Consider the following 25,944-nt stretch of genomic DNA (forward strand, 5'->3'; position numbering starts at 1 on the left):
TACAGTCTGGAGAGACACTTGCCCCTTTCACACCAATGCGGTTCCAGGGCCGGTTCGGAGCTAGAGCTTGATAAACAACGGTTTTTCCTCTTCACGCGGAACCGGCTCTTTTCCCCGAAAACCGGTTCTTACCAAGCTCGAAAAAATGGTCGGTCTAGAAGCAAGAACCACATATGTCACGCTTACGTCGGAGGGGGGCGAGATTAACCTGACCTAACCACACATTTTATGAAGTCAGGCAACACTAACCAGGCTTTGTGTGATTCTGTTTATTTGTAGCTTACTTTGACCATCCGTTCGCTGTTATTGATCATTGTGGAGAGCAGGCAGACGTTTTGTTTTGTATTATATTGTAAAATACGCCGGTAAAATGTGCCTGTAGAAAACGGCTTATGCCACAATAGGATAGCAACAAGTAGTCAAGATAGTCAGTTTAGCTTCGGTTGCTATGCTAACATCATCCATTTTATACAAAAGAAACTTTCATAACAGCGTTGTGATGCCAAACAGCGTCAATTCAGACTGAAACACATTCACTTACGGAGCTTAGACACGGTGGCGTGCGTTGAAGCTTGCCGTTTGGCAAAGCGTGACGTCACCCCATTCAAAGTGAATGGGCAGAAGCGTTGAAGCTTCAACGCACGCCGCCGTGTGTAAGCTCCGTTACGGGGAATTGGGGATATCTATCAGCTGCTTTCGTGCAGTGGCGGCTCCAAAGTATTTTTGTTGGGTAATGTATGGTAGGGCTAACCCATACAGTGGTGGGGCTCAAGTCTGTATTTGCAATGTAATTACATACACGCTATATCGCCCCCCTTGACAGTGAAACGCCATGCGTGAGGTTTAGATTATTTCCCTGTCTCTTTTTCTCAGCAAAATGACATCGAGAGCAACAGATGTGAGTTAAACCAGTGGTTCTCAACTGGTCTGCTTCAGGACCCACTTTTTTCCTTCGTCAATAAATCGCGACCCAAAGATATAATACCCAAAAAAGTGCAGTAATATATGCTTCTCAGCATCCACTTTTAAGTAAAGTGAAGTACAGTGCATACATTTTCAGTAAATGTAGTCCATGGGAATAAACCCACATCCTCAACATTGTTTGTGCCATGCAAGGCAGATGATATCCCTTCACAGAACTACAGTATGCTTTTTAAACAAGTTTAAACTGATGATGGTCATCAAAATTAAACTGTATGAAATAAAGAGGCACATTTGTCTTGTAGTAAATAAAAAGGGCGACCTGGAGCCAATCCTGCAATTTCCCCACAGGTGAAAAAGTTGTCATGCTGAAAACCCAACCCCCGCAGGGGGGTCTGGGGGGATTATCCCCCAGGAGATTTTTTGAAATACTAACATAAAATACACATTCTGGTACTCTCTTGAAAAGAAAAAAAAATTAATCTATTACACGACATACAATATTGAAAAAAAATTAATGCCATTTTTGTGTTTTGTTACTTTGTTCTGAAAGCTGAACCTGCTGCTCCTCACAGAGAGAAGAGGGAAGAGGCTGTGTGAATTACTTTACATTGTGGATAAGGGTGGATAGCCCCCATTGTTCTGTGTGTCAAAATGAAAGACAGCCCACACACCTATCAATCATCAAACCGTGGGGTCTTATTTCATTACGTGTTGATTTCTATCAACACGTAATGTTGTATCCATGGATGTATAAAGAGTCAGCCCAGTCTCACAGCATTTCGTGTTATAGTCACAACATTGGGCCCAGGCCCACCCAGTTTACTCATTGGCCCACCCTGAGAAAGCTTCGGTGTACATTTTAATTTTGTTATTTTGTTATTTTTTTATTATTATTATAAAAAAATGTATTCACCCATTGAGAATATCCAAGCATTCAAAGTGAAATTCAAGTGAACAAATATCGAGTTGAATTAATGTTGTATGTGTTTTATCCTCTGAACCGAACTCATTTACGGTAAAAACTGGTTGTTGGTTCCGGCGCGCGCCATAGTAACGTGAGAGAGGCAGAGAGCTGCCTGCAGGGACGCGCTTTTCTGCAAAATGTGCAGACATTTCCCCAGCCCAGGAGCTGAAGGTGCATTTACGAGGGATAGATATGTAGACTGAAAGCACCTGCGTAACTCGTTGGAAAGACATAAAAAAAAGCCACCGGAGGTCCGGACCTCGGTAATTATTTCCGAGCTGCGTATAAAAAAACTTGTGAAATAACGGCACTAAACGGGGTTCTTTGTAGTACTTCCATTTACTGACAATAGCCGCGTTCACACCGGAGTACTTTTCACCGTACTTTTCGCATTTAGTTCCGTTAGTACCCCTTATGTCGCGTTCACACCAAAAAGAGCACTTAATCCCGGGAACTTTTACCCCCATTTTTAGTGCCTGCTGAGAGATGGTACTTTCCTGGGGGAAAAAAGTGCCCCAGTTCTGATTGGCTGGGCGAATTGCAAACCACACCCCGTAAAACTCTGAAATGTTTTGTAGAGCCGCCATTTTATTATCCTCGCATTAGCATTATTAGCATTAGCATTCGCCCAGCGCACAAACGCAGAGAGACTAACTTATGGCAACACAAAATAAAACATGGGAGCGGTGGAGATGAGGAGGTGTCGGCATTCTGGCGATTTACTCTGAAGGCTTCAGTAGAAGCTGCTGGGAGTCCCAGCAGCTTCTACTGAAGCCAGTCCCCAACTCCGGGGACTTCCGGCCGGGTACTCCGGGTGGCAGTATACGCCGTGAAGTTGTTTGCGGCCTGCCAGTAAACCCAAAGCAGAAGAAGACGAAGTGACGTCAGCGGCTCATTTGCGTAATCTTCCCTCAGGGAATTTATTCCGGTGTGAACGCGATCTGTACTAAATGCCCTGGGGTAATAAGTGCCGGGGCACTGAGTGCCGGGGCACTGAGTACGGCAAAGTACTTGGTGTGAACGCGGCTAATGGGGGCGCTGCATAACTACGTAGCCTCGATTATAGCAAACAGAAGAAGAAGACATGTATCAACAAACCACCGCAGCCCGGACTTGTACCGGAGCAGCGGAGGAGTGATGAGGTATCTAGAGATGTGAGTCCAGTGGGCTGCTTGTGTTTCTGTTCCTCACAGGACATCATATGACCAGCAGATCCAGTGTGAACGCTCTACGTTAGTCAGTGGACGTCTGACAACATGCACACTAACTTATATTGCAGCTATAGGCTATACTTTGGTTGGCATTGCCCTAAAGTACATTTCTGCCTACGCTACTGCCTCGCGGACGGCAACAAAATTATACGATTTAAAATAAAAACAATAATCGTGGCTTGATATTGAGTAAGAACATGTTTTTATGAACCACACAGCTTCCGTTCTTCCAAGACCCGACCGGATCAAAATAAGTGTTGCAGGCACGGAACACACTACCAATAGAAATAGATTGCTTTTATCGTTCGTTCTGTGTGACACGAAAAAAAGGGGAAAATCGTGTTGGTGAACACGAATCAATAGATTAAATGTCGTGACTATAACACAAAATGCCATGAGACTGGGTTGAAAGAGTAGTTCTACCGCAAAATTATTCTCTTTCGGGACTTCAAACAACAACAACACGCCGTAATCGTGATTCTGATTGGCCAGAAGACATTAGCAAATATGTTTTATTGAGAAGACGATCACTACGTGACAAAGGTTTTCAAAACCGTTTCTAGTCTTCGGCATTTCCAGACAAGTGGCTACTGAAATGAATCTTACTAGCTGCTGTCTGTGCAATTTACTCTGCGCGAGTTGGCGGACTTTCTTTTGCTTACTTTGACATCATTTTTCATGGTGGGGCTAAGGTGGAGCTAAGCCATTTCTTGGTATGGCTGTAGCCTACCCCAGCCATACCCTGGCGCCGCCACTGCTTGTGTGACAGTCAGACAGTGAAGACTTTACAGCGGCCGCTGCCGTGAGTTAACGGGAGAATAAACTCCGGTGGACGAGCAGCACTGCAGCGGTCGGTAAATGCCGCTGAACCACATTAATAAACAATGAACCACGGCACTCTGGAGAAAAGTATAAGGTTGGAGAAGTCGTTATTTAATTGAATCTGGCTTCGTATGATTAAAAGTAACACGATCATCGACCCGACGCAGTCCCCCATTGTTGTTGTTGTGAGCGCCGTTGTCAGCGACGTAAACGGTGACGTCATGACGCAGCAGCGGCAGCACCAGCCGGGCTCTGGGAGTGAACAAAACGGAGGCTGAAAAGAAAAACCGGTTCCGAACCAGAAGAGCGCAAGCACGGAGCTAGAACGGGAGCTGCGTTGGCGTGAAAGGGGCAAGTGAGACCTCATTAAGACTGCACGGTTCTAATATACAACATCACCGTACACCTTAGGTCTTATGCTCCATTGAACTTAGCTCAATAAATATATATAGAAAAAGAAAGAGTTGTAATAAGACAATGAAACTCTTCACATTAAAGTGCAAGTTAAAAATAAGAAATACATGATTTACATTTTTTAATATAAAGACAGTAATTGCCAATAAATGTTAACAAGAATGTACCAAACAAGCATAATGATAAGTATATATAAATGAACAAACAGAGGTGTAAGTATAATTATATGAATAGGATATTTTTTATTATTATTTGTCGTTATCATTATTTTCCATTTCTGAAAAATGTACACGTTCTGCCACCTCCCATGGAAGAAGTGTTATCAGTGTGATAGTTGGGACTGGGCCGTGGTGATAAGTGACGATGTGAGTATTCTTACCAAGGCATGCAGGGTCTCAATCTCCACCTGCAGGGAGTGCCACTGCCTCCGGGCCTCGGCCAGCTCGGCCCGGGCCTCCCGCAGGGCGGCGCCGCCGAGGCTCACCTGCGCCCATGCTGCCTCTTCCTGGGTGAGGAGACAGGCATTAAATGAGGAACACAAACCCTAACACCACCACTAACATCTCACCCAAAAACACACACACAGCCTGCTGCACAGTTGGAAATGAAAGATACTTCCAGGCGTGCATAAGTTTAAAACCAAATCCTTTACTTTGGTCGTTCATTCTGTAGCATACAAAAGCACAAGCACATTACTGCACGAGGCTGCATTAACATTCGTTTACATTCTCAACTTACATAACACATAAAATATTAAAAGTCCACTCACAATTAACCCGCTAAACACAAACTGACACCATCTAGCACATACTGTATGCACAACTCACGATACAATTAAAGGTGGTAATTAAGCTAGCAGGTGACGCATGTATCACATTACACGTTCGATAATAAACAGGCAAAACTACGATAAAACAACATATAAATATATTACAAGTATTACCGTTAGTTTCATATACAATATACATTTGTGTCAATACTTTTATACAACTTCTCATCAGCACAGTAGCTTATCTAACGTGTAACGAGCACATCACTGCGCGAGGCTGCATACACTCTGCACTGTCTAATGAGTGATGTCTACTGCGTTTCACCTGAAGGACCCCTGAGCTGGCCTCTGTGCCTGTGTGCGCTTTAATCCCATTAAATGTAACTTCACCTACTAAATATTAAAATTGGCATTGCACATGAATACATCAGAAAACTACAGGTTTATTAAATACAAAAAAATAAAACAACATATAAATAAAGTGCATTTGCAATACAATACAGTTTCATGTCCACTACCAGGCCCAATATTACTGGGTCCCACACAAGGTCAAAAGGGATTCTCCAAATATTTGTTCCACCCCTGCCTCCATAGGTGTGTCCGACGAAATCAGAAACACCACTCCAATGCAGCTAGAAATGTGGAGATACCATTGCTATTGCCGAAAACACACTACAGGAAAGGAAAACCCCCTAAAACCATAATATGGCCTCTTTAAAAGGCCACATCTGAATGGAATGCTAAATAAACGTCAGATATAATAACCAATGGGTTCCCAGATTGCCTTCTGGACAATGCATAACACCTAATTTTATCTCCGAATAGACAGTTAATGTGCATCCAACCATAAATTGCTCAAAAAGTATAGGTTGATACTAACTACTATACTAAACTAACTGACCGAGAACATTTGTTATACCAGGATCTTGTCCTGTTGCCTACAAATGTGAAGAATCTGTTTGTATAGATTAGTAAAATTGTGACACCCCTACGGTAATTTTCAACCTCAAGTGATAACACAAGGAAACTTTTTTTTCTAAAGCTTAATTCCCTTCTCAAAACATACTATTATCAGAGAGCTCTCCTGATTTAACTCTAGAGTTTTAATCTCCTTATATATATGTTTTTATTATCTTTTAAATAGTTTCCTAGCCTTATGATTTTTCTACACTTTATTGGCTTGAAACACCAACTTGTTTTTTTCTTTTTTCTTTTGAACATGATGATTTTTTGTTTGTAATCGTTTTTTGTTTTTTGTATCAATCATTCTTTTGACAGGATTTAAAAAAAGTGCTTTATAAATATAATTAATATTATCAACCGTTCTTTCCCACTGGCAGTCAGACAGGTGGTGCTGTTGGTAGTGTGTTTTCAGCGGAGGTAAACAGACTACAGAGCAGACACCAGGCCTGTGTGTACTCTGTACAGCTGTTAAGAGCTCACACCCTCCTGTAATGCCGTTCAAACGCAGTGAAGCGGAGAAGCTGTCTCAGCGCAGTTATGACAATATTGTGACAGTAAAAAGAAAAGAAAAATAAGTTAAGTTAAATAAGTTATCTCTGTTTAATGTATTAATCCAATGATGCTCAGGTTCTGTTTCAATGCATCAAGCATGTTTTAGTTAAAAGTAAAATGGCAACCACAATTAGGCCAATATGATCCTATCTCCTCCTTATTGATAACTCAAACAAACAAGCAAAGCATTTAATCAGGTACTTACTGAAACTACTTAAAGTAGCAATAATGTAATGTAAAAACAATATGTCGCCCTGAAATGTAATGAAGTAGAAGAGTGAAGCAGCATCTCCTGGAAATAAAGTATAAGAATGTTTAAACTGTAGTGGTGCAGAAACAAGTCCTAAAACCCGGTAATGAGTTAGCATGTTACTACTTTCGGTTCCCTTGTCTCAAAGTCGACCGTTTTTTAATGTGTTTGTTATTAGAAGCCTGAAATATGATCTATGCTTTTCACGTTTTGTTCTACGACATCAAATATGTCAGTAAATACCCCACCCGTAAATGTCAGAAGCTTGTATGTTGCAGACAAACTGCAGTTGACTACATGACACTGCTAAACATCATCACTCAGAACATTACCCGCCTTTAGCTCAGTGCTGGTGATGTGCAGCCATGTGACCCGCAGCCATGTGACCGTGATGTAGTTTGTTAATAGCCTAGAATTCCCTTTTGACCTCTGGGGAATGCATTAAAGCTTCAAAAGCTCATTATTCTGCTGAAGTTGATATTGTACAATTTAAAACCAAGCCCCAAGGAGGCGAGGTAGAAGGAAAATACTATAACTTAATAGTTATACAAACATGATCACCAAACAAACACACTTAGAAACACATTTTGTAAAAAAAAAAGCCAAGGAAAAATGTCTCTAACGTAACTAAGTAATAGTAATAGTAACAAGTAATAAGTAATAAGTAATAAGTAATAGTAACGTAGCAAAGCAATGTAAAGAATGCAATATATCTTGCCAAATGTTTCATGAGGAAGAAACACATTAGAGAACACCAGCGATCTATTCGTACGTTTTGTTAGTGTAAAAAGAACTCCCCAGGGTATCATTTACTCAAACAGGGTCTCTTCAAAATAATGAAGATTTAAAGTACTTTTGTTGTCTGCGTCAGAGTTTTCACTATACAGTAGCTTGCATGCACATTTTGGCATCTTCAATCAAAATCTTCCCACGAAGCAAAGTCTGTTTACTATCATTATATAATATCCAGCAGATGACATGGTATCATGCACAGTACAGCACTTTTTCCTCTGTCAATATCCCCCTGTGATGATTATGGACATCCTGCAGGCTTTTGACTGCAGCGTTGTGTAAGTGGACAGTAAAATAAAGGTCTGATCCAAACCACATCATTTTATGAAACCTGCTTCATTTCAGCACTGTGTTAGCTTGCAGCAGTGAGCCAAGGCACTTTATTGTCGATGTTAGACCAAAGTCATTGTGCTGGTGCACACTGGGATAATAAAAGACTGCCCCTTTTTCTCTGATAAACAAAGAACATTTTGGCCCAATTTTTTTTTTAAACAGTTCCTACTTTAAAATGAAATGCTATCACTAGATGACAATTCTGCATGATAAAGCTCAGATTGTAAATTGCCTCATGAATATTTAATGAAGATCAGGGATCATTTACCCAGTAACTGATCATAACACAACATTGTAAATATGTGTTAGTAAAACATTTTGTCACGAGACAATCAAGAACAAAAATCTGCAAGATGGTAAATCACACACACACACACACACACACACACACACACACACACACACACACACACACACACACACACACACACACACACACACACACACACACACACACACACACACACACACACACACACACACACACACACACACACACACACACACATGGTGGTGAGTGGTAACCCTGCAGCCTTCCACCACAGTCAAAAACAAGGTTAACATTTTAGAAGCATCCCTCAGCCTCTGACAGCCTGGAGCTGCCTCTGAGGGTGTGTCTGGCTGGCAGTGGGCCAGGACAATATAAAAAAAGCTTAAAACGAAGGATAAGATGCAGGACGGGCTTCTTACCTCACTGAGAACTCCTCCGTGTGTCCTGGATGCTGCTGCCCCAGAGTGGCTGGGCCCAGCGAAGCCAGGGAGCGGATTGGACCCGACCCCCAGGCTGGGACTCCTTCCCCGGTCGCACTGCGCTCTGATTCGGTCGAGGAGCTGGGTGAGCTCCATCGCTGTGCCATCCTCCACCTCCCCTCCTGCTGCTGCTGCTGCTAACAGAAGATCGCAGGAGCCGGCCCGCTGCAGCTGCAGAGCCTGGGCTGCCTGCAAACAGCGGGGGGAGGGAGAGGGAAAGAGAGGGGGGGGGAAGACAGAAAAAGGATGACTGAATGATGTGAAGAGTGAGAAGAGGAAAACAAGACAAAGAGGGGGATGGAACTTGTTTGCGAATGGATAGGTGGATGTGAGAGAGAAAAAAAGAGCAAGAGTGATGTGTGTTTTATGTGTGTGTGGGGGGGTGCAAGAGCTGTGATACAGTCCACGCAATGCAGAGGAGAGGCAAGAGAAAAGCGTTTTTTTAGCCCTTCGTGTGTGTGTGTGTGTGTGTGTGTGTGTGTGTGTGTGTGTGTGTGTGTGTGTGTGTGTGTGTGTGTGTGTGTGTGTGTGTGTGTGTGTGTTGTGTGTGTGCGTGTGTGTAGGAAAAGACACTTGAAGTGAGGGAGGTGAGTGTTAGTCAGCAGGAATAGAAAAATGGAGACGCGGTAGAAGAGAGGGGAGAGAGGAGGGGTGGATGAGGTCAGAGTAAAGGGACGAGGAATTGTTAGACACTGTGAAGCACACATCTTTTTTTCTTTTTTTTTAACCTTTATTTAACCAGACAAAAAGCATTGAGATAAAATCTCATTTACAATGCTGACCTGGCCAAGAAGGCAGCAACGTTATACATTTTTACACATAACACAGACATATGAAATACAGAGAACACAACTAAGTAAACAAAAACAAAAAAACGAAAAGCAGTCACTACATGGTGCACATTTGGGACAGTAAGAAAGGTACTACTTATTACTGCAAGAGCAGCTGGTGGTGAGGACTTCAGACAACTTCAATTTAAAACATGATATAGAGACAAGTGCCATCAGTTTAAGGCGTGATTGAAGGTCATTCCAAGACCAAGGACCATAATGAAAAAGACTCCTTTTTCCAGCCTCAGTCTGTACAGTAGGAACCTGGAACCGTATCCAGGCACTGGATCTGAGGTTGTAAGAGTCACAAACTGGAGCAAATCTGGCACATATGTAGAGTGGAAGCTTACCTAAAATGGCTTTATACATTAATAAAAACCAGTGCTGCATCCTACGCATAGTAAGTGAGGACCATCCAGTTAGGCTATACAGTGTGCAATGATGAGTCCTATAGGGTGCATTTGATATATAACGCAGTGCAGCATGGTAGAGTGGGTCAAGTTTGGCCAAAACAGTGGGACAGGCGAATCTATAGATTGTATCACCGTAGTCCAGCTGGGACAGGAATAAGCCAGAGACCAACCTTTTACGCGATGAAGTTGAAAAACAAAATGTTAGTCTATAAAGGAAGCCAAGAGTGAATTTCAATTTCTTAGTTAGAACTTCAATGTGGTGTTTAAAGTTTAGATTTCTGTCCAACCAAAAGCCCAAATATTTGTATGTATTGACAAACTCAGCAGAGACACCATCAAGGGTGTCAATGGAAAGGCAAGAGGACGCTGACTTGGGAGCAAAGAGGATTGCTTTGGTTTTCTTACTGCTTGTAGCACTTCGGGATTTGAAATCAAATATGAAGTGCTTTATAAATGGAACCCATTATTATTATTATTATTATTACTGTTCAATAGCAGTTTCGAATCAATAAGCGCATGCTGCAGCGTGATAAAATCAGTTTTTAAATTGGACATGGCCATATCCAGAGAAGGAGCACATGAGTATTCAATACTCAATATCGTCTAAGACTTTCAGACTGGCAGTCGCAGTACTGTGCTTTGATCTGAATCCAGATTGCATAGGGTTAAGGATGTTGGGTGAATTTAAAAAAAGTTTTAGCTGAGTAGAAACTAGGGACTCAAGAATCTTTGATAACACAGAAAGATTTGAGATAGGACGATAGTTATTCAACTCAGTGGGATCACCAGCTTTCAAGAGGGGCGATACAAGAGCTTGCTTCCACACATCTTCACAGCGTCAGTATCTCATTCATATTATCCTCATCATCCTCATCATATCATTTCCCCCCTAAGTCTCTTTGCTCACATTTATAACCAAAAGCAAGCTGGCTAGCCATTGGAAGCAATTTGGATTTAAGGATCTGTTTTCAGATGTATTTAAATAAAAAAATATATGTTATTGTTGCACTGTATCTACATGTTTTTGTGTTTTTTTTGGAAAGCACAAGTCATATACATACTTGCCTTTCCTTGCATGCTAGGGTGTTAGCATGCTAGCATATACTAATCAAACATTAAGTACGAGTGAGAATGATAGGAATGTCTTGAGTTTAGAATCTGCTCTTAAACAGAATTAATGGACAACTTCAAATGTTGACCTGATGATGGTGCTATATAAAAAGTCATTGAAATAATTACAATATGTATTGATGGTCATGAATGACTGAACAAGTACGATAAACCATCAGATATTTTAAAATTAATTTAAAAAAGGGATTATTATACAGGTAATTTTTTACACCTGCAAACCTAATCTGCTTCAACTCACATCTGATGCTTAACATTAGATAGATATTACTGCAGATGTAATGGAACATTAACTGAACTTTTGTTCAAAGTACTCCTCAAACAAGGTGTTCGATCTATTCACTGCTAGCTTAGGAATCAAACCGCAAGAGAATGTCTCTCACTCTGTACAACTCCTCAGTAGAAAAGATAAAGATCCTAACTTAAAGGAGAGGTGTCATGCTTTTCCGGTTATTACCCGTCCCCTTGTGTGTTATGAAGGTTTTTATGCATGTAAACGGTGTGCAGAGTCAAAACCCTCAAAGTACACCCTGTAGCGAGAAAAACTCTAACACAGAAAATACCTCCCCAAAACGCCTCGTTGGAGATACGTCACTGCCCATTTGATTCTTCCGAGTACGGCATGATGTAATGCCGTACCCGGAACGAACTGGACCAATCCGTGGAGCCGTTACGTTACGTCCGCGGAGCCGTTACGTTAAGCCCCCGCTGATTGGTCCAAATTGACCAATCCACGGACTTCCTCACACACAGGCAGCTCTGCTGAGTTCTCCTCCCTGGCTGCAGGCTGATAACAGACAGTTGGGATCGCGGCAAAATTCTCTCTGCAGACCCATTCTCACAGCGTTTATCAACCTTTTTCTTACTCAATATCAAGCCACACTTATTGTTTTTACTTCGGCTGTGACTTTGTGTGTGCTCAGGATGAGTTTGGCTGTGTTTCGCTGTGTATCCTAAACAAGGAAACAACACCTCCACGGAGCTCAGCGCGATTCACAACGTCCCGACCAATCAGAGCACACTGTGCTCACAGGGAGGGTGGGGGCTGGAGCTATTGGAGCTACAACGAACCGTTAAAGGCAGAGAGTGAAATTCAGTGAATACACGTAGTACAGAGATGCTGTATGAGAAACCAATGTGAGTTTGGAAAAATGCACAATATAAATCTATTCTAGTAGACCTCAACAATGGAATTATGATCAGTGGAAATGGCCATGACACCTCTCCTTTAAGCTTGACTACATAGCCAATGATTACAATGACCTAACGCCTCTGTCGGCCACTTCCACAACAAACCTCCACCAAGTAAACGTTTCAACTCTAGTAGGGGCTATAAATGGAATCTTATTTCGATAAAGCTAACCAAGTTAAAGGCGGCTAATGCTTGATGACATTTATTAGTTTACTTAGTCACTTGTTAGCAACCGCCATTTGTATGACACATAGATGATTTAGACATCCAAGAGTGGAGATCACTGATGTGTATTATGTCTAAAAAAAGAGAAAGTAAAACTCTCGTAAGCTTATTTTAACCACAGACCTTATTTCAGGCTTCTAACCACAACAACATTCCAAAAACGTTGACTTCAAAACAAGGGGACCAGAAATGGCCTGTGTGAGACTGCATACATATGCGATAACACCATCAGAAAGAAAGAGAGAGAGGTGATTTGGAAGGAAAAAAGAAGAAGAGTAAAAAAGATGTCAGCACATTTAGTGACCTCAAACTCCCGGTGCATCTCCTGCAGATCCGTCATGGAGTGACGGAGGTCTGCCTGCAGGGTGGTGCTGCTCTGGTCTGCCTTCCTCTTGGACTCCCTGAGCACAGCCACCTGCTGCTCCAGACGCAGGGTGGTAATCTCCTCCGTCTCACACCTAGGATTCCAACAGACAAACAGTAAGCCACCGTCTTTGTTTAATTGAAAAATAATGTACTATGGGATGCAGAAAATACAAAAAGATCCTTGTTTGAACACAGGAAGGAAAGAGAAAATATGAATTTTTTAATTTGGTGCATTAAGTGGTGGAATATTGTAGTTTAAACTGAAAGATGTCATATTGTTGTTTGACAATCTTCTTGGATGGATTACTCCACTGGCCAACCATAGCCCCCTTTTGGCCTTCACCTACAAAATGTTTCCTAATAGGGACCAGGAAGAGACTCAAACAGACTAGGAGGGGGAGAATGAGAGGCAGCGGTGGAAAGGCGTAGAGCAGCTTTCTTGGCCATGGCTCGTGTGCAAACGCGTCCACCCCGAAGGCTGTGGTATTCTCTGGTGGCCCACTCCGCCGCCAAACCCTCCATAAAAGGAAGTTTGGCCCATGGGGGGCTGACACAGAAAGGGCCGATTTTCCACTGAGGTCCTAGAACGCACCGCGGCACCCTCTCGTGGGAGCGCACGCTCCGCCATAATGCAGCTTTCACCCAGACGGAAAAATGCATTAATCTGAGTTACATTACATTACATTGCATTTAGCTGACGCTTTTATCCAAAGTGACTTACAATAAGTGCATTCGACCAAGAAGATACAAACTTGAAGTTGAATTTTTACGCTAGGCGCGTCTTGGGTGGAGAAAGATATCTCCGCCGGGACACTTCCTCCCACCGCCCGTCATCTCCGGGAGGATGGTGCACCCCATCCTGAAGCCCTCTGTTGACGCGGAGCCGGGACAGAGGCCTGTCGGGATCGTACAGCCTGTCCCCGCGGGTGCTGGTATTGAGCCCGCCCCGCGGGACCAGCCGAGGAGGTAGGAGAAGCAGCGGGAGCCCGCTCGCTCCTTTGAGAAAGAACCAGAGGCAGCATACGGCTGAGCTGTGCCCTTTCTTCCTCCAAACGACTTAAGCGCTGTGTGACCGAGGTGATCGATCCGAAGAGCCCTTCCGTGGATACGGGGGCTCCAAGGAGATCATCACGGTCCTTCTTGGAAAGCGGCCAGCTGCGGCGGCTACACCATGGACCAGATTGTTCATCTGTCCAATGCAGCGGTCCAAATAATCGCTCCGGTCCTGAGACGGGGAGACCGGGGCTTCCTGCTGAGGAGTGATCAGCGAGACATCCAACACGCCCAGATTATTGCCCGCTGCCGCCAGCTGTGCTCCGAGCCGGAATATCTTATCTAGATATTCTAGCGTTTCACGGTCACGAGGCAGCGGGGGCAGAGGCTTTTTCCCCTCCGCCCAACCTGCTGCCTGTGGGAGCAGATGGGCCGCCAGGCTCTCATCAAGGGGGGGCACGCCGGGACACACTGTGTCCGTGCGGCCCTGCACCCCTGAGGATTCCCGCCATACCAGCCACTGGAGCCCTCCTCTTCAGTGGGTGCCGCCACGTCGCCTCCACACACTGCCAGATATCTGGCAACAGGGGCGAAACGAAGGCCGGCTGCGCCGGCTGAACCGGACAGTAGAACCCCTGACGGAGGCGGCTCACCGGCTTCGGTGGTAGTGGTGGGGGGAGCGGTAGTCCTACACGCTCCGCCGCCATGGCCATCACCAACGGGAAATCCTGACGAGCAGACCTGCGCGGTGGACCCTTATGGACGCCGGACCCAGAATCGCCCGACACCAAGAAGTCCTCGTCTTCTTCCTCCTCGACAAACGGGGCCGCCCAGCCCGCCGGATTGGCGAACGGCACCTCCCCGGCCACCTCCTGGTCCTCCATCTCCACCACATCGAGTTCCTCCTGGTCCTGCACCTCGTCCGGCGATACATAGTGTGCCTGGAAGTGCTCCAGACGATGCTGGCGTCTGAGCCGCGGGAGCGAAAGGCAGGCATTGCAGGACGGGGAATGTTTTACGCCATCCACAGCGTGGTCAGGCCCCAAACACTCGAAACATAGGCGGTGGGGATCAGCGCCCGCAAAATGCTTCAGCACAGGCAGAATAAGAAAAATAATGAGCTTTTTTTTTAATATTAAAGTGTGGAGACATGTCACAGTAGAGGTACAACATACCAATATGAAACCTGAAAATGGTAGCAGAATATGTCCTCTTTAATATGTTTAAGGGGTAGTGAACATGCTTGATAGGCTAATCAATGAGCCCCAGGCTGTACTGAATGAGGAGAGGTGCGTTAGAGCTTTCAGGAAAAGTAGAGTGAAATCCAGCTGACCTGGCCTGGATGGCAGCAGCTCTGGATTTCATGCTTTCAGACTGTAATGACAGCTGGGCATTCTCCATCAGCAGGTTACCAACCTGACAAAATGGAGAAAAGAAACGGCAAGATTAGATATGGGAAAGTGCCAAAACAATATGTATTTCTACATATTGGCCCTTTAGTAAGATTGTAATCCTGCTAGTAATACCCCATTTGTAGAGCAACCTTTTTTTCATCCTGAATATGTAATACCATTATATGTATTACGATAATCCCCAAAACTGGTATATCCTGAATACAACATATTTGATACTTTTAAATTATTAACCTGTTTTAAAAAATAAATAATAATCAAGATATATAAACTGTTAAAAATAAATATATATTTGTTTTAATGATCAGGAAACTAAAGTTTAAAGTGTAACGAGGAACATTCATGGTAAGAATAATCTTCCTGTATAACCTGATACTGAAAGTTGTACAGAAACGTGAGTAAGAACATGTACAGCTATTTCCAATTGAATTTGATTCTCTCTGTTAAGGCTTGACATAAGTATTCTTAATTCCAAGTACATAATCCAAGTAGAAAAAGTTAGGTCCTTGACTTTTATAACACACACACAAACATGCTTACACACGTTTATTCCCTTTGTAAACAAGTCTCTTCACTCAGGTGTTCTTCCACAGGCCCTGAAAACTGCAGTCATTAAACCGCTCTTAAAAAAGAGCGGTCCAAAGGTTTTTGGAGCTAAGGCAGAACGTATAAAAGTTAGCGCTGAGCTTCAGTCTGCAATGTTCAAAACAACAGATAGAGCCAGAAATCTAGGTGTGGTCATGGACTCTGACCTGAGTTTCAACAGTCACATTAAAACAGTTACTAAGTCAGCCTACTATCACCTAAAGAATATTTCTAGGATTAAAAGACTAATGTCACAGCAGGATTTGGAAAAACTTGTCCATGCTTTTATCTTCAGTAGACTGGACTACTGCAATGGTGTCTTCACAGGTCTCACTAAAACATCTATTAGAAAGCTGCAGCTAATTCAGAACGCTGCTGCTCGAGTCCTCACTAACACTAAGAAAGTGGATCACATCACTCCTGTTCTGAAGTCTTTACACTGGTTCCTCACTAACACTAAGAAAGTGGATCACATCACTCCAGTTCTGAAGTCTTTACACTGGTTCCTCACTGACACTAAGAAAGTGGATCACATCACTCCAGTTCTGAAGTCTTTACACTGGTTCCTCACTAACACTAAGAAAGTGGATCACATCACTCCAGTTCTGAAGTCTTTACACTGGTTCCTCACTGACACTAAGAAAGTGGATCACATCACTCCAGTTCTGAAGTCTTTACACTGGTTCCTCACTGACACTAAGAAAGTGGATCACATCACTCCTGTTCTGAAGTCTTTACACTGGTTCCTCACCAACACTAAGAAAGTGGATCACATCACTCCAGTTCTGAAGTCTTTACACTGGTTCCTCACCAACACTAAGAAAGTGGATCACATCACTCCTGTTCTGAAGTCTTTACACTGGTTCCTCACCAACACTAAGAAAGTGGATCACATCACTCCAGTTCTGAAGTCTTTACACTGGTTCCTCACCAACACTAAGAAAGTGGATCACATCACTCCTGTTCTGAAGTCTTTACACTGGTTCCTCACTGACACTAAGAAAGTGGATCACATCACTCCAGTTCTGAAGTCTTTACACTGGTTCCTCACCAACACTAAGAAAGTGGATCACATCACTCCAGTTCTGAAGTCTTTACACTGGTTCCTCACTGACACTAAGAAAGTGGATCACATCACTCCAGTTCTGAAGTCTTTACACTGGTTCCTCACCAACACTAAGAAAGTGGATCACATCACTCCAGTTCTGAAGTCTTTACACTGGTTCCTCACCAACACTAAGAAAGTGGATCACATCACTCCAGTTCTGAAGTCTTTACACTGGTTCCTCACCAACACTAAGAAAGTGGATCACATCACTCCTGTTCTGAAGTCTTTACACTGGTTCCTCACTGACACTAAGAAAGTGGATCACATCACTCCAGTTCTGAAGTCTTTACACTGGTTCCTCACTGACACTAAGAAAGTGGATCACATCACTCCTGTTCTGAAGTCTTTACACTGGTTCCTCACCAACACTAAGAAAGTGGATCACATCACTCCTGTTCTGAAGTCTTTACACTGGTTCCTCACCAACACTAAGAAAGTGGATCACATCACTCCAGTTCTGAAGTCTTTACACTGGTTCCTCACTGACACTAAGAAAGTGGATCACATCACTCCAGTTCTGAAGTCTTTACACTGGTTCCTCACCAACACTAAGAAAGTGGATCACATCACTCCTGTTCTGAAGTCTTTACACTGGTTCCTCACTGACACTAAGAAAGTGGATCACATCACTCCAGTTCTGAAGTCTTTACACTGGTTCCTCACCAACACTAAGAAAGTGGATCACATCACTCCTGTTCTGAAGTCTTTACACTGGTTCCTCACCAACACTAAGAAAGTGGATCACATCTCTCCAGTTCTGAAGTCTTTACACTGGTTCCTCACCAACACTAAGAAAGTGGATCACATCACTCCAGTTCTGAAGTCTTTACACTGGTTCCTCACTGACACTAAGAAAGTGGATCACATCACTCCTGTTCTGAAGTCTTTACACTGGTTCCTCACCAACACTAAGAAAGTGGATCACATCACTCCAGTTCTGAAGTCTTTACACTGGTTCCTCACCAACACTAAGAAAGTGGATCACATCACTCCTGTTCTGAAGTCTTTACACTGGTTCCTCACCAACACTAAGAAAGTGGATCACATCACTCCAGTTCTGAAGTCTTTACACTGGTTCCTCACCAACACTAAGAAAGTGGATCACATCACTCCTGTTCTGAAGTCTTTACACTGGTTCCTCACTGACACTAAGAAAGTGGATCACATCACTCCAGTTCTGAAGTCTTTACACTGGTTCCTCACCAACACTAAGAAAGTGGATCACATCACTCCTGTTCTGAAGTCTTTACACTGGTTCCTCACCAACACTAAGAAAGTGGATCACATCACTCCAGTTCTGAAGTCTTTACACTGGTTCCTCACCAACACTAAGAAAGTGGATCACATCACTCCAGTTCTGAAGTCTTTACACTGGTTCCTCACTAACACTAAGAAAGTGGATCACATCACTCCTGTTCTGAAGTCTTTACACTGGTTCCTCACCAACACTAAGAAAGTGGATCACATCTCTCCAGTTCTGAAGTCTTTACACTGGTTCCTCACCAACACTAAGAAAGTGGATCACATCACTCCTGTTCTGAAGTCTTTACACTGGTTCCTCACTAACACTAAGAAAGTGGATCACATCACTCCAGTTCTGAAGTCTTTACACTGGTTCCTCACCAACACTAAGAAAGTGGATCACATCACTCCTGTTCTGAAGTCTTTACACTGGTTCCTCACTAACACTAAGAAAGTGGATCACATCACTCCAGTTCTGAAGTCTTTACACTGGTTCCTCACTAACACTAAGAAAGTGGATCACATCACTCCAGTTCTGAAGTCTTTACACTGGTTCCTCACTAACACTAAGAAAGTGGATCACATCACTCCAGTTCTGAAGTCTTTACACTGGTTCCTCACCAACACTAAGAAAGTGGATCACATCTCTCCTGTTCTGAAGTCTTTACACTGGTTCCTCACTGACACTAAGAAAGTGGATCACATCACTCCTGTTCTGAAGTCTTTACACTGGTTCCTCACCAACACTAAGAAAGTGGATCACATCACTCCAGTTCTGAAGTCTTTACACTGGTTCCTCACTGACACTAAGAAAGTGGATCACATCACTCCTGTTCTGAAGTCTTTACACTGGTTCCTCACCAACACTAAGAAAGTGGATCACATCTCTCCAGTTCTGAAGTCTTTACACTGGTTCCTCACCAACACTAAGAAAGTGGATCACATCACTGCTGTTCTGAAGTCTTTACACTGGTTCCTCACTGACACTAAGAAAGTGGATCACATCTCTCCAGTTCTGAAGTCTTTACACTGGTTCCTCACTGACACTAAGAAAGTGGATCACATCACTCCTGTTCTGAAGTCTTTACACTGGTTCCTCACTGACACTAAGAAAGTGGATCACATCTCTCCTGTTCTGAAGTCTTTACACTGGTTCCTCACCAACACTAAGAAAGTGGATCACATCTCTCCTGTTCTGAAGTCTTTACACTGGTTCCTCACTGACACTAAGAAAGTGGATCACATCACTCCAGTTCTGAAGTCTTTACACTGGCTTCCTGTGTGTCAAAGAATTGATTTCAAAATACTGCTGCTGGTTTATAAAGCTTTGAATGGTTTAGGCCCAGAATACATGTCTGACCTACTGCTAAATTATGAACCATCCAGAACTCTCAGGTCTTCAGGGACTGGTCAGCTTTCTGTCCCCAGAGTCAGAACTAAACATGGAGAAGTTCAGTTATTATGCTCCAAATATCTGGAACAAACTCCCAGAAACCTGCAGGTCCGCTGCAACTCTTACTACTTTTAAATCCAGGCTGAAGACTTTTCTTTTTGCAGCTGCTTTTAATTGAACTATTCACATCTTAAACTGCACTGTAACTTTTATCCATGTATTTTTTCTTTTAATGTTTATTTTATTATCTTTGCTTTTTAATGACTGATTTTAAATGCCATTTTCTTAATGTCTTTCATTTTTTGTAAAGCACTTTGAATTGCCTTGTGTTGAAAAGTGCTATATAAATAAATGTGCCTTGCCTTGCCTTTGTTTTCTTAAGAGTGCAACAATCTCAGAAGAAGACACACCCAGGAACAGCAGCCAAAGATAACATGGAATTTTCCACAACATTCATATCATAAACATTTATTATGTAGATGTTTTATTTGTGAGTCAGGATCAGCACTTAAGTCTTCCTGGTTTAAACTTCTGAGCTCTAAATTAGATAACACAATGGAGTTCTTTAGAGGATAATTAACAAGGTAATCCTAGATGTTAGTTTGAAAGCATTTTTCGGATCGGGGAACAATAAAACTAGCTATGTGCTCTGGTGTCTGTCACAGTCATGGGAACAGCAGCTAAACTTTGAAGACGAGGTGGGTGACGCAGTATGAAACAAGTCATTACAACGTCTGTCAGTGACATTTACTCGAGCAGAAAGTGATGTTAAACCCAGAGATCAGTTAGTCAGATAATGTGAGAACACCATAACTGTTGGAGTTAATGGTCTACTAAGTGGAATGGCCTTTAAAGTTATAAAAGGTTCTGCATGCCTTCTGTGTGTGACAGTCTTTCTGGCTCTGGTCCATTATCATGACAGGCAGGTCTGCTTTGTTTGATGTGGAGTTACCTTTCACCTTATGGACTAATAGTGTAAAACTTTCAGCACTTACATTGTGGTTGCTTATGGATTACTTGAACGGAAACAGTCTTGTTTTGACAATTTCTCAGAACAAATACATTTTCTTTCAGTATCCAGTTTTGAAAAGGGTTTAATATATCAAAAAAGATTTGCTAAATCCTCCTAACCAACTGGAGTCAATACAGTAAATACAACTCCCTAATAGTCAACAGCCATTTACTGTACACCTTTCATAGACGCCAGGCCATGTTTACCCCATTTAACTTGTATACACTTGCCCTTGTATCACATTTCAGCACCAACTTCATGAGTTTTAAGAGTTGTTGTTACTAGGGATCGGAATCTGACAGTTGCAAAACAATGACATCTAACTGCGGGTACGCTGTTGCAACAAGAAACATGAACAAGAAGTCAAGGAAGAGAGGAAGAAATGGTCCCCAGCATGGCCCCTATACAGTGCAACAATATGTCACCAATGTTACCCAAAAATATGTCTTTGGTTTTAACAAAACTGCTGCAGCAGTCACATCTGTAACCCTAACCCTAACCCCAACCCTATGTTTAAGTAAGATTAGCCACATGCAGGCAGGCTTAGCAGCATTTTACTTTGACAAAAGAAACATCTATCTCTACTATCTCTATCTTTTCATCTGCACTGTAATCAGACTGAAATGTTAATTACCTGTGTCGACCTACTTTTCTATCACAGATCAAAATAATCAGCACACAATAGAGTAATTCATAAAGAATGTCAGCGATTGCCAGGATTATGGAAGGCATTAATGTAAAATGAAAAACATATTTTCCATTCTCACCCCTAAATGTTACATGGTGGTTCTAAATAAAGAAAAGTGTTGAAAAGTGAAAGCTCCAGCCCTGAGGCGGTTGGGCCTCAGCCCTTAAGCCACTTTCTCCACTCCTTCAGTGAACGTGTACTTGAGGCCATTCACATGATGCGGCACTGGTAATCTGCTGTGTCTCTGTTGTGACTGCAGTCTTTGCTGTGTGACTACACACACCTGCTCCTGTTGTCTGCCAACCAATATGGCCTAGAACTGATGTAATGGATCATAACGCCAGCATAATGATTAAACCTGGAGTGGAGACAGCACTGCAGCAACACTGTCATATATTGGTGCTGCAAAGAGCAGGGACATTTGTAACACTTTTACAGAGTCCAAATCATTTTCATATAATTATCTGATAAAAAACCACAAACAAATAGATGTTGACCTGGGCACGGAGCTCGTTGACAGTCTGTTCCTGCTGGGTCCAGTCCTGGGAGCGTGGCGGGCTCCTGGCCCCCCAGTCTGCGATCTGAGCCTCCAGCCGCTGGTTGGCCTCCTGCAGCCTGTTCACCTGCTCCAAGAAGCCCTTCAGACGGGCATTCAGACCCCCCATGGTGCGACTTGAGTCCTGCATCGAGTCCATTGGGGAACTTAGAGAGCGCCAACCTGAATGTCCACAGACACACACACAAGCAGGCGCTCACATTTCCATACAGTCAAATGACACGGCTTGTAGTGCCTGTGGTGGCCAAAACACACTGCCCGCTAAAGACTTCTTGCACATACAAAGATATAAAAGCAAATAGCAAGCACAAGGCGTTAACTAGGTAAATGTTTAACCAGTGATACTCACCTATGGCAACGTGGCCTTCCAAGGAAAGTGTAGTAAAGAGGCAGTAAAAGTCCCTTGGTCTATTCTGCTGGTCACACTGAGCCGATGCACCACTCCCCACAGCTTAGCCACATTCCTGTACAGCAATTCGGTCAAAACGTTCTCCTCTCCCACTGGGTCCCAGGTCATCAGCAGCGGCCCTGAGACAGCACACAGACTGCCGTTAGCCTGCCGCTAACACCGGTTGCCTCTTCAGGATCCTCCACGACAGGGACCTTCCTCCCTGTCTCACCTCATCCCCTGGGCAGGCAGCATGTGGGAGAGGGGAGAGCAGTTGTGGGGGGCAAGCAGTGGACACAGTGCTTACATCACCAGCACTCTGGGGCCCTTTGTTCTCTCTGATCCAGGATTACTGAGCCGCTTTCAAACAGGCAGCACCACAAGCTGTGGAGGGAATGTTCAGGGAGACACAATGACAGGACCTGTGTGAGTGTATGTGTGCGTTAGAGTGGTGCTTTAATAAGAGGTTGCATGTACTATAATTAATGTGAAATCTCTGTCCCTACACACACTTTGTGCAGGGTTACCTCTTGCTCAATAACAGTCTCGGCTGAGTGTTTGTTTCTGTCTGGGCCAAAGGTTTCATCTTCTCAATAATAAAATGTACCGTTCAATATCTACTTGCTCACAGCCTCTGGATTATTTGAATATTCTCATAGATAACTTGTACAGGCAGATATCAAAACTGCACTGTATTTAACCCTTATGTTGTGTTCGGGTCTCCCGTGACCCGTTTCAAGTTAAAATTGTATAATAAACTAGGCTCTAGTTTTTTTTATCGGAACGTTCGGGTCTGGGAAGACCCAGCAGAATGGTTGTGGGTCACTCGGGGTCAAATTTGGCCCAATCAAGATTCATCTTTGACTTTAGACACCCCAGCCCCACCCCCTTCATCCACTGTAACAATACTTTTTGTTTTCTGGTCTCCCCTCCCTCTGGCCCCCCTCCCCCCACGGGAACTTCACCTTTCTCAAAGAATATGTACTAACACTTGAACCTGAACACAAACATGCACATGTGCAATATGTGGTGTAATGTGTTTTGGGGCCATAAAATAAAATTACAACAGGATTGTACAGTTATGAATGCATTATATGTTAGTTATGAATTAATCATCAAAATGTACCCGCGAACACCATGAACGGTAACAGCTTTCGAACACAACACAAGGGGTGGTAGTTTAAGCTGTGTGTTTGGTTAAGCTACTGAAGGTTCATTGTACAAGGATTCCATTGGATGTCTAAAGACACAAGCTGTGATCCAAATCTAATTTGGTCCAGCACACCATAAAGTGTCTGAGACTGCCCATTCTTCCGATGGACCAATATTGTGAAATGCAAATAGTCAAAAAAATGTCCCATTAGAGAGAATGCACGTTTATCCAATAGTCTGTTACCCGAAAAAGAAACTCCCATCGGTCTGAAGGCTCATTGCTACAAAAATACACACTGGGGATCAAACAGAAGCACATGGCTAGTTGTTATGCAGAATGGCTTCATCTGCGCTTCCTAATTTTTACTATTGCAAACGCATAACCCGCCCTACTCTACTTCTGATTGGCTGGTACTTCTTGCCTTCATTTTTGGGTTGGCTAGTTGTAGGTATGAGGAGTGACTTTAGTTAGGGTATATCAGGGTAAGCCACCAGAGGTAGAGTAGGGTTGGTCCTTTGCCATGGTAGGAGCAATTAAGTGTTAGCTTTCTGGATAAAAGGCTGTTGGACAAATTACCCATTAGCTTTCGGTCTAATGGGACATTTTCCAGAAGAGTGGGTTTTTATGACAACTGAAAAAAGTTTTTATACCTTCGTGAAAAAAGTGGTGAAAGAAGGTTTGTTACCCAATGAAATTGTAGAGCTACTTGGGGAATCAGCTGACAAGCTAACTGCTAACATGCTAGCCAGCTGAGATTATGCATTAGTTTGTCAGTCAGAATAACTCTCAAAGATACCAAAAGGTATAGGTGCCATCTATCTTCAATCTTATAACTGTCTGTATAACAACGAGTAGTTTATTATCCTGAGGAGTAAGTTAAAGGGGACCTATCATGCAAAATTGACTTTTGTACGTCTTTTATACATGAATATGTGTCCCCGGTGTGTCAGGGAACCCACCAAGTGTCAGAAAACACAACCCTCTCTCTTTTCCTCCATACCCAAATCTCTAAAAACGGGGCTGCAACGGATCTGATAAAAACTGATCCAGATTTGAAATTGTTCTGACGTCAGAAACGGGGTGCTCCGCCTATATGGGCAACTCTCCACCTATCAGGGGAATGAGAGGTGACAGCATGGTAACATGACGCTCGTGCCTCACCCCCCTCCTTTGCAGGGGGGCGTGGTCAGTTGCAGCTCATTTGACACAGAATCAGCCCTTGTGAAGACAGGGCTGGAATAGAGCAAATAGAGCGAAATGAGGCATGGCTAAAATGCATGATCTGTTTGGTATTTTGAAAAAAAAACTTCACAGACATGTTTTATATAGGTATGGCCCTACAATATATTATTCAAATATAGCATGATAGGTCCACTTTAAATAAAAGTTTCTTCAATTTATTATTTTTCAGTTACCTCAAAGATAATATGTTGGTGGTCAACATCACAGGTTGGTTGTTAACTAAAAATGAACTCATCCCAAAATATCAGCCTTTGAAATGCTGCTATGATGCAAAGGCTTAACAGAAGAGAAATTGGTCATAAAGTCAGTCAACTAACTCAGCATTATGTATCTTAAAATAATCTTAAATATGCTACTGGTCCTACTTGACCAGTAGTAGATTGATGCAGAACAAACAATTCAATTTTATTAAAAAAAATGTCACGGTTACATCTCACTTTATCAGGTTGTTAACATTACATAATTGTATGAGGTGCATGATTCAATCTAAAACTATTTTTATACAGGGTTTCATTGATAAGATATATTTTTCTTATCTTCATGTGTTTTCCTGTGCCTTATTTTCCTCACATTTTTGCTGATATTTGCTAATCTGATGATTTAAAGATGGTAAACAAGCCTGACTTGATGTGACAGGATGTGAGGATTATTAATACAGAGCGGAGTCAGTACTTATATCTGCTACAACCATTGCACAAATATATTCTCTGTCGAGACTTTTATTCTCTACGCAGATAATAGAGATAGAGGAGGAGCTTACTTTCTCATGTGGTTTTGCTGACAGTTTGCCAGGGTTCGGCTTTTAATCCCTAATTAATGGATAGAAAGAGTATCAGTTAAAGCACAGTGAAGAAGTGAAATGTGTCGGAAGAGGGAACATTTTTAATGTACATTTAAATATTGAAACACACATGCTGGCTATCAGCTGGGACACTTACTGTACCGTCGTCACACCCTCTCAGCAAGTTGCTTCCTGTTGGCAAGACTAAGATGATTAATAACGCAGTCAGGTAAAATCCCGGAAAAGCAGCACCTGTCAGGGCGTTGCAGGTATCTCTGTACTCAGTGTCTGGGACAAATTATTTAAGCTGTTGACTGCAGGGAATGCCACCGAGCCTGTTTTTTAAGCTTTCATGTTGCTCCCACAAAGATCCAAGAAGTCTCCTGCTCTCTGTCGCACAACATTTGGGGTTAGGCGAAGGGAATCACGTAACTGCAGGCTACAGTGACAAGCAGGTAGTGACTTGTTAGGCAAATTCAAGGAGCAGTGGTGC

General features: G+C 43.0%; 1 protein-coding gene across 5 annotated transcripts in view; it reads right to left on the reverse strand.

The window, feature by feature from the left end:
• Positions 1–25,944, reverse strand: part of krt222 (keratin 222) — a 46,748-nt gene extending 20,804 nt beyond the window's left edge. Inside the window, exons 1-8 of one of the 5 annotated variants that reach the window (XM_034129037.1) lie at positions 25,609–25,944; positions 25,431–25,479; positions 22,237–22,659; positions 21,829–22,049; positions 15,225–15,307; positions 12,837–12,990; positions 8,685–8,933; positions 4,715–4,840 (exon numbers count right to left, since the gene is read on the reverse strand). In XM_034129037.1, the coding sequence (XP_033984928.1) occupies positions 4,715–4,840; positions 8,685–8,933; positions 12,837–12,990; positions 15,225–15,307; positions 21,829–22,026 (810 nt within the window). In that variant the 5' untranslated portion in view covers positions 22,027–22,049; positions 22,237–22,659; positions 25,431–25,479; positions 25,609–25,944. The remainder of the gene's footprint in view (positions 1–4,714; positions 4,841–8,684; positions 8,934–12,836; positions 12,991–15,224; positions 15,308–21,828; positions 22,050–22,236; positions 22,660–25,430; positions 25,480–25,608) is intronic. The other 4 variants (XM_034129019.1, XM_034129003.1, XM_034129029.1 and 1 more) reach the window with 4 other exon arrangements.

This window comes from Trematomus bernacchii, unplaced genomic scaffold, assembly GCF_902827165.1.
Source record: "Trematomus bernacchii unplaced genomic scaffold, fTreBer1.1, whole genome shotgun sequence".
In the NCBI taxonomy this organism is placed as follows: Eukaryota; Metazoa; Chordata; class Actinopteri; order Perciformes; family Nototheniidae; genus Trematomus; species Trematomus bernacchii.